Raw genomic sequence first — 9,243 nt, forward strand, 5'->3', positions numbered from 1 at the left:
ACTGTATTTATTTATAATTTAGGTTTGAAATTGTAGTTTTTGGTTAATTTAAAAAACAAATATTAAAAACATAAAAAATGTATTTAAACATAAGACAACAAACAAACAATTAAATACCTTCTATGGTGTTGATTAGGAAATTGACTAACAAAGATTATACAAATTTCGTATTTGCATTATGAAGCTTATATGATCAGATCAATTAACATTTTAATAAACATCTTTTTTCGAGCGTGCACCACAATTTATTTAAAAAAGGTGAAAAGAAAACCAATAAAATTTGCACGAGCCCAATGTTTAATTTACCATTAAGTGATCCAATTGATTTAAGAAAAGAAAGCACGGCAAATCTGTTTATTAAATATTTACTATCAGTGTTTACTCTTCTTCTTCTTGCTTTTGTGTTTGGATTTTTCTGCCTTCTTGGATTTTTTCTTGGATTTCAGTTTTGATTTCTTGGACTTCTTTGAGCTGGAGCTCTTGTGTGACTTCTTGAGTTTGCTGGATCTCTTGGCCTTGCCACCAGAAGAATCGGAGGATGAGGAATCAGCGCTGGAACTATCATCACTGTCCTCGCTGCTCGAGATGCTCTTCTTTTCTACCCACTTTTCGACTTTCCGTTTTTTGGGAGCATGCTCATGCCAAAGCTGCTGCAGTTTGGCATCGATGCTGGCCTCTGTCCGATCCTCTGGTGCTACAGGTTTCTGAGGAAATGCTTCTGGCAGTTTTGGCCCATATATATCCTCGGGCGGCACCTCGGCCATGGCTAATTCCTTATCGTTTCTTAGTCGCTCCTCGCGTGATTTGTACGCAATTTTTAACTTATTCCCCTCGATTGGAGCGAACTTGGGTGGAGGTGGCTCTTTGGGTGCCTGCTCCTCCTTTGGTTTGAATAGGGCTGCAAAGATTCCTCTTGGGGGCGAAGTGTTCCTAAGGACATTATGCGCTGCTGCTGAAGCTGTTGACATAGAGGGTAAGCCTAGAGCCACTTGCAGGGCAGCCAATTTATCCTGGGCAGGATCCTCTGGCGGTTGATCAACAGTCTCCTCCTCGTCACTGTCATCAAAGATGCACTTGAATAGATCCACTTTCTCTGATATGGGTTTGTCACGGGATTCGTCCACCGCCTGCTCCAAGGGAGTTTTGGGCACAAAAGTAAATTTGAATGGCTCTTCTTTTGAAGGTGGTTTTTCCGGATCATTGGTTACCGGCGGGGGAGCAGGAGGTAGAGCTGGGGGTTCCACTACTTTAGGTTTCGGCTTCTCTATGTGCTTTGGTATAATAGAGGGAGTCTGAAAGTTTGCTTTTGTGTTGATGGACGTTTCCAAATAATCGAACACCGAAATCTTCGGCTTGGTCTTGAGCTCCTTTTCGGGCTCTAGCATGGCCCCACCAAAAGGTTCCGCAATATTATAGCGCTTGCAGAGCAGTGAGGCAGGCTTCCACATGGTCTTGATCCGCTCCATCACGATTTTTCGTTCCTCTGGCGTCTTTTGTTGCTCCTTGACCTTCTCTGCCTGGACATTGCCTTCCGAAATGAATCTGTCATTCATAAGACCATCTAATGGGCGATAGATCTTTGCTGCCTGGATGAACTCCTTCTTTTCCATTTCTCGATCCCAAAGGGATAGAGTGACCGGTTGCATACTGGCGAGTAGCTCGGTTATCTCTGTGTCATCTGTTAGTTTGGAGGCCACGTATTTTTCGTAACGAAGCTGTTTGGCTTCATCAGCCAGGAATGGTTTAAAAGCGCCTGAAGATGAAGTTGCAGGAGCTAAAGGAATGGAATGGTTTTAACTATAGTTAACATTAAATAACTTCAAAATGTCTTACCCAGATCCTTGGTCTTCAGCGCAGCTTTCTCTTGTATTGCGGCATTGGATTCTTTTACCTCTTTAGTCAATTCGGTTTGCTTCTCCTCGCCACTTTCAGTGATTATTCCGCCCTTGGTGAATCCCTCAGTCCTGGCATTGATGCGATCTAGCAAGGACTTACCGCGATCCTTGAAAGGATTCCGCTTGGGCTGTTCTTCATTCGGCTTTTCCTCTTTTTTCTCTTCCCCTAGAAGCTGCGCTCGCTGATCAGGATTAAAATCGTGCCTGCCCAGACCCGAGCGCTTATACTCAGTGGCTGTCTCCAGTTTTTTCGCTCGTTCCTTGTCCATGGGAGCAAAACGACTCTTTCGCTGTAGCCAGTTTCTGGCCTGGAAATCCCTAGGCAAATCAATGGCATAGGGCTTCTGAAGAGCTGCCCCCGATTTATCCTCACTAAAGCCATCAATAACGTGACGCTGCTGGACGTGTTGCTGCTTCTTTTGCTTGGGTTTTTTGTCTGCCAGCGAAAAATCGTAGCGGGTCATATCATCGCGGGCGTAGATGTCCTCGTCCTCTTCCTCAAATGCTCCCACTCCAAAGGCCTGACCCCTTATGGAGAGCTGTTTGTTTTTAGCCTGCTCCTCCAATTGACCAAAGAGATTGATGTGCTGCATTGCTTTCGCAGAGCTAGAGGAGGACTTTGATAGGATGGGATCGCGGCTGAGGCCGGAGTAGCTCATGCCAAATCGATTCTCCTTGGGCGTGTAAAAGATGGGCTCAAAGTCATCCGGCGCAAAGGTAATATCTTCGTCGTCCTCTTCCTCAGAATTGCTATCTTCTCCATTAGACTCTGTTTGTTCAGGTAAGCCCTCTGCACCGTAGTGATCTAGGAGATACTGTTCTCTCGTGTTTCTTGCAGTGGCCTGGCGCTTTTCCTTTCGCGTTTGTCGTGGGCCCACTCCCTGGCCGGGTTTCCATCCCATGCTCTTGAGTATCCGAACAGCCACTTTGTCACGCACCGGGCGTAGAAGTTGCTCCAGCACTGGAACTCCGGGTATGGGTCCCACTCCCAATTCCGGCTGCATCAGCTTACGGCGCCGTTGCCCGGAACGTTGCTCCTGCTCATCCTCCTTAGCGAACTCATCGCGCGTGCGAATTCCTTGTGGAGCAATGCCAAATTCACCAAGATCTTCATTGTCCATAAAGTCCTCCGGTTTCAGCTGAGCCCGCGGAGTTGCCTTCTCCGCCCGCGAACTTTTGAAGGTCTGCGGCGTCCAGCCCTCCAGGGATCCCACGGTGTTCCAGAAGCCAGCACTAAAGCCGCCGGTGAAGGCGCCATGAAACCTGCGCTTTCCATTTTCATCCTTTACTATTTGATCCTCGATGCCCACAGGCTTTTTTGCCGGCACTACATCTGTTTATTTGGTTTGGAGATATTATCAAAGCTGCTGTTGACTTCTGGCCATACTTACCCTTCTCTAGCGGCTGCAACGGGGTTCCAAAGCGATGCAAATGCTCTTCCTCATCCATTTTAAGCTACAAATTCCATATATTTGCGAAACAATTTGTTTGGCCTGGGCGCCAGTGTGTGCACACCTCAAAAATAATAGAACAGCTGACTGGGCTGTCCACCTAACGGTCACAGTTTAACGGAAACCTGTAAATGCTACTTTGAAATGGTACAAAATTATATCACACATATAAGATTTTGAAATTTTATTTAGAATGTTTCAAATTTTTAATACAATTTTGTGTTTCTATCTAATTTTTACATATTACTAATTGTTCCTTTTCAATATCACTGCTGTCACGACATACAGTCGCGATATTATTTACAATCACCACAATTAGAGTTTACCTTCTCTAGTTATTTCGCACGGTCACACTGCAAACATTGCAAATATTTTAGGAAAACGATTTCGTTCCAATTTTAAGCTGCTGCAACAGAAATACAGCGCAAATGGTAAGCGTGGCGGTGGAGACAAAGAAAGGAACACCTGCCCGATTGGAAAAGCAGGTAGGTACCATGAATTTGGCTATAAAAAACAGGCAGCTACCTGAAGCCACCTGTGCTGTCTGTATGGGTGACTAATGATGTCAACATTTTCTGTTTTCTCCCTGCAAGCCGACGGCCATTTTTTGCTAGCTGAGACGTGACTGTTGGCCAGAGCAGAGGAAGTGCACCGCAGTAAGTGGGATTGGCTTCTAAGATCAGAAACCCTCTAACCTCAACTCCGTTCCCATCAAACAGCACTCATAATCATCAGTCAAACCCACATCCTGGTCACACATAAACACACGCACACATCGAGAGCGAGATGTCCGAGAAGAACCTGAAAGTGGGCGCCCGCGTCGAGCTGACCGGCAAGGATCTGCTCGGCACGGTGGCCTACGTGGGCATGACCAGCTTCGCCGTCGGCAAGTGGGTGGGCGTCGTGCTGGACGAACCAAAGGGCAAGAACAGCGGCTCCATCAAGGGCCAGCAGTACTTCCAGTGCGAGGAGAACTGCGGCATGTTCGTGCGTCCCACGCAGCTGCGTTTGCTGGAGGTGGCTCCTGGCAGCAAGCGCAGCATCGACGACGTCAGCGGTGCCACGCCCACGGCTGCCCAACCCACAAAGGCGCGGCTGAGCAGCTCTCGCACCTCGCTCTCCTCCAGTCGCCAATCACTGTTGGGTTCCCGTACCCAGTTAACTACATCTCTGAGTGAACGCACTGGCTCCAGCAGCAGCATTGGTCCTCGGAAATCCCTGCTCCCCCAAAATAGCAAGGATAAGGAAGCCTCAAGCACTTCATTGGCTGAGGGAGCAGCAGCACCAACCGGTGGCAACGGAGCCGGTTCGCATGCCTCTTCCAAGCGGGCTTCATTCGTCGAGACGGGCTTCCTAGAGATTCTCAAGCCGCAGTTTACGCCCTCGCAGCCACTGCGTTCGCCTTCCTTCACCATGCCCCTTAATTCTGGCTCTGATGATAAGACCGCCCTCTTGGAGGCGCAGAAAACGAGCGCTGAATTACAGGCCCAGCTGGCCGATCTCACCGAAAAGCTGGAAACCTTGAAGCAAAGAAGAAATGAGGATAAGGAGAGGCTGCGGGAGTTCGACAAGATGAAGATTCAGTTCGAACAGTTGCAAGAGTTTCGCACAAAGATCATGGCCGCACAGGCTTCACTACAAAAGGAACTGCAACGTGCCAAGCAGGAGGCCAAAGATGCGGTAGAGGCCAAGGAGCAGCATGCCCAGGAAATGGCAGATCTATCGGACAACGTGGAGATGATCACCCTGGATAAGGAGATGGCTGAAGAGAAGGCCGACACGCTGCAGCTGGAGCTGGAGTCTTCTAAGGAGCGTATTGAAGAGCTACAGGTTGATCTGGAACTGCTGCGCTCTGAGATGCAGAACAAGGCCGAGTCCGCCATCGGCAATATCTCAGGCGACGGCGATTCACCCGGACTCTCCACCTACGAATTTAAGCAGCTGGAGCAGCAGAACATTCGTTTAAAGGAAACGCTAGTGCGCCTGAGGGATCTCTCTGCTCATGATAAGCATGACATTCAGAAATTGAGCAAGGAGTTGGATATGAAGCGCTCCGAAGTCGCCGAATTGGAGCGCACTAAGGAGAAGCTGAGCTCCAAGATTGATGAAATGGAGGCCATAGTGGCCGACTTGCAGGTGAACATCCTAGCATTATTATTCAGTTTAAGCCCTTATCACTGCCCGCCATCAATTGGTTTTCCCACTCTTTACACTCCGATGAAAATTCACGGCTTTTCCGCACCTATTGGCTTGAGTCAGTTTCGCTTTTATTGCTTCGCTGCTTTTCGCCAGTTTCCGCTGTTAAAGATAAAGATATCGGTTAAACTTTTAATAGTTTCTTTATATTAATTTTTCATTCATAATTGTTTTTAAAAATTGATATCTAAAAAGTTTTAAAGCTTGTAAAACAAATCATATTTTGAACATAAATATTAATAGATTTGAAGCTTTTTAACTTCTAGTTAGTTTAATTTGAAGATTTAATTAAATTTTTTTAACCGATATCTTCTGTTTACATGTGTAATATATTTTGCCAAAAGTCAATCTAAAGATACAATTTTCCATTGCCTTTCTTTTTGCCGGCCTGCCTTAAAACTTAATGATTAACGGGGTCCAAGGAGGTAAATCGTGTATATTGTAAACATTTCCCCAAACAAAATTTTTAACATTTCCTTAACCGTTTCGAACTTGAATTAATTTAAAACGAGCAATATTTAAAAACTTTCCTTTATCCCAGGAACAAGTCGATGCTGCACTAGGAGCCGAAGAAATGGTGGAACAGCTGGCCGAGAAGAAAATGGAGCTGGAAGATAAGGTAAAGTTGCTCGAGGAAGAGATCGCCCAATTGGAAGCTCTGGAGGAGGTTCACGAACAGCTGGTGGAGAGCAATCATGAACTGGAGCTGGATCTGCGCGAGGAACTGGATCTGGCCAATGGAGCCAAGAAGGAGGTGCTGCGCGAGCGAGATGCGGCTATCGAGACCATATACGATCGCGATCAGACCATCACAAAGTTTAGGGAACTGGTGCAAAAGCTGAACGACCAACTTACCGATTTGCGAGATCGCAATTCCAGCAACGAAAAGGAGTCGTTGCAGGACCCCAGCTTGAAACTGGCCACCGAAACTATCGACTACAAGCAGATGTTCGCCGAGTCAAAGGCCTACACACGCGCCATCGACGTTCAACTGCGACAAATCGAGCTCAGTCAGGCCAACGAGCATGTCCAGATGCTGACCGCCTTCATGCCAGAATCATTCATGAGTCGCGGCGGCGATCACGACTCCATCCTGGTGGTGCTGCTCATTTCACGCATTGTCTTCAAATGCGGCATTGTGGTTTCGCAGACAAGGGAACGTTTCCCAGCCGTGGAGGCGATCACCAGGGAGGCAGTCACCCAGGGCCATGCCGTCCAGCAGTATGCCTTCAAGTGCCGCCTGCTGCACTACGTCCACAGCCTGCAATGTGCCCTGCACCAGATCCTCTACGGACTCAATAGCTGCCAACCGGATACGCTCCTGAGAGCCGGAAGCTCCCTTCCCGAAATGGTGGCTCAAGAAAAGATTGTGGATGGCATCATCGAACTGCTGAAATCCAACCAGCTGGACGAGAACAGCACCACGGATAATATTGAGAAATGTGTGGCCTTCTTTAATGCCATGAACTCTGTTTTGCTAGCCGGCGAGCAGCTCCTGAACGAGATTCAAATGATCCGCGACTGCGTGGCTTCCTTGGGAGCAGCTTGTGAGAGCATTCTCAGCGATACGGCCATCGCCAAGGTGATTATCCAGGAGGCTGGTGCCACCAGCGACTCGGTGCTGTTGATCCAGTTCCTGAACGAGAACATGGAGAGTGTGCGGCAGCAAGTGAAGCTGATCAAGCGCCGTTTACCCAGCGACCAACACGTGATCAAGAGCGGTCTCTCGCAGCACAAAGTGGAGGCCATGCGTGGTCTCGCCCAAAACATCAGTCGCATCATGTCGGCGATGCACCAGGCGACTAAGCAATCACTGGCCGCCATTGTCACCACCATCGAGAGCGACAATGCAGCAGAGCACACGCTGCCCCAGGAGAAATACTGGGCCCTTCTGTCCGCATCCTGCGAGCGCATCTACGAGCAGGATGACCGCGGACCAACGCACAACTTTAAGGCCTTGCTGGCACAAGCTAACTCCGACTTGCAGCACATTGCCCAGCACCTGCTGGACAAGGAGTACGAGATTATTTCGGCCGCCAACAATGCTGGTGGTCAACAGAAATCGGGTGCCCACAGCACGCCCATCACTCAGCGGGCGCAGTTGATCAAGAAACAGCTGGAGCAGAAGAACGTGCTGGCCGCCACGCTGGAGAATCGCGAGGCGGACGTCAAACAGCTGAAGCTGGCCGCCAAGATGAAGCAGAACGAGCTAAGTGAGATGCAGATCCGCAAGGACCTCGCCGAGAAGAAGCTGAGCGTTCTGCAAAACGAATACGAGCACGCGGTGGACAAGTGGAAAATGCAGTACGAGGACACGCGCCAGCAGCTGCAGCTCAAGGAGAAGGAGTTCGAGGAGACGATGGATCATCTGCAGAACGATATAGATGCCCTGGAGAGCGAGAAGAGCGATCTGCGCGACAAGTTGAAGCTGAACTCGAACACGGGCAAGGTACAGTCCGGCTCAGATTCCCACTCCCCGCACAATCTTTCGGCCGCTGGCTCCACGTCCAGTGCACCAGGCATCATTAATGTCTCCTACTCTGCGCCCGCGGGCACTGCTCCAGTGGTGGCCGAGGAGGTGCAGCTGCTGAAGAACGCCTTCAACCAGGAGCGCAACGAGCGACTGCGTCTGCAGGCTCAGGATATGCGTGCCAAGCTGTCGCAGTTTGAACCCCTGCATGTGCCGCAGCCACAGGATCAGCGCATCACCGCCTTGGAGTCGGAGCTGACTAGGATGAAGCACGCCTGGGTATTGTCCCTGCTTCAGGTGCGCTCCCAGGACTCGGTGAATGCGGGAACACGCATCAACACGGTGGCAATGCAAAGGCGCCATCAGCCCGTTCCGCTCAAGGGTGAGATCAGTTCGAGGGCCTCCCAGCTGGCCTCCGACATCCTAACGGAGTATCTGCATCGGAAGCCACATCGCGCGGATCACGGTCAGTTCGCCTCTTTTCCCACCGTCGATGTGAAGCGTGTGCTGCAGATATGAATCGGGTTTATCATGGTAATCGGATCGGGGCCAGGGGCAATCTGAATAGCATATAGTTTTATTTGTACTGCTAGCACAATTTCGGATCGGGGACATTCTTTCCTCGCACAAGCAGCTTCCCTCTAAACCCAAAATCGCAACTCCTCAAGACTCCCCGCTCCTGTGATGAGACCTAAACATGATAGCTAAACAAAAAGCAACTAAGAAATTATAATTCTACACTTAATTTATGTTTTTTGTATAAAGATTATATATTGTAATACTAACTTTGTGTTTAACTCCAAAAAAGCCTGTTCTGAAACTAAACTCAAGCGAACTAATACCGGTATTATCTATCAAATATGTGGCAGGAGATAAACTATGTGAAAGACACAACTAAACCAGAGAAACAAATCTAATTTGCATAAATGAGAATAATGAATACATTATACATATATAAAGTAAATATATTTTGCTGATGTTGTATAACTTAAAATATGAGTGACTTTTAATGGAGAATGATTGGGGTAAGGATATCTAAAACTTAAAAAGGTGTATTTTTAAAAAATGCATTTGTATCTATGATTTTGTGTTTGGGGGAGTATATAAAAAAAAAACTCTAAATATAACTATTTATTTGTAATATTGGTGTAAAATAAAAAGGGCCAATTTCAATGCCTTGTGCCAAAGAATAAGTATCTGAATCTGTATCTGTAACCGATATAAAATATGA

General features: G+C 47.9%; 2 protein-coding genes across 2 annotated transcripts; one reads left to right on the top strand and one right to left on the bottom strand.

Moving 5' to 3' along the window:
- Nucleotides 1-18: 18 nt before the first annotated feature.
- On the bottom strand, nucleotides 19-3,493 carry LOC108042930 (G patch domain-containing protein 1 homolog). Its single transcript, XM_017121431.2, has 3 exons — nucleotides 3,287-3,493; nucleotides 1,834-3,228; nucleotides 19-1,774 (listed from the first exon to the last, which is right to left on the bottom strand). The coding sequence occupies exons 1-3, from the start codon at nucleotides 3,342-3,344 to the stop codon at nucleotides 372-374; spliced, it is 2,856 nt and encodes a 951-aa protein (XP_016976920.2). The 5' UTR covers nucleotides 3,345-3,493; the 3' UTR covers nucleotides 19-371.
- A 173-nt stretch (nucleotides 3,494-3,666) lies between these two features.
- Nucleotides 3,667-9,004, top strand: LOC108042929 (dynactin subunit 1). The gene is made up of 4 exons (XM_017121430.2): nucleotides 3,667-3,831; nucleotides 3,940-4,002; nucleotides 4,066-5,482; nucleotides 6,084-9,004. Exons 3-4 carry the CDS (start codon nucleotides 4,133-4,135, stop codon nucleotides 8,529-8,531), a joined length of 3,798 nt encoding a protein of 1,265 aa, XP_016976919.1. The 5' UTR covers nucleotides 3,667-3,831; nucleotides 3,940-4,002; nucleotides 4,066-4,132; the 3' UTR covers nucleotides 8,532-9,004.
- The last annotated feature ends 239 nt before the right edge of the window (nucleotides 9,005-9,243 follow it).

This window comes from Drosophila rhopaloa, unplaced genomic scaffold (assembly GCF_018152115.1).
Source record: "Drosophila rhopaloa isolate 14029-0021.01 unplaced genomic scaffold, ASM1815211v1 contig_47, whole genome shotgun sequence".
NCBI lineage: Eukaryota > Metazoa > Arthropoda > Insecta > Diptera > Drosophilidae > Drosophila > Drosophila rhopaloa.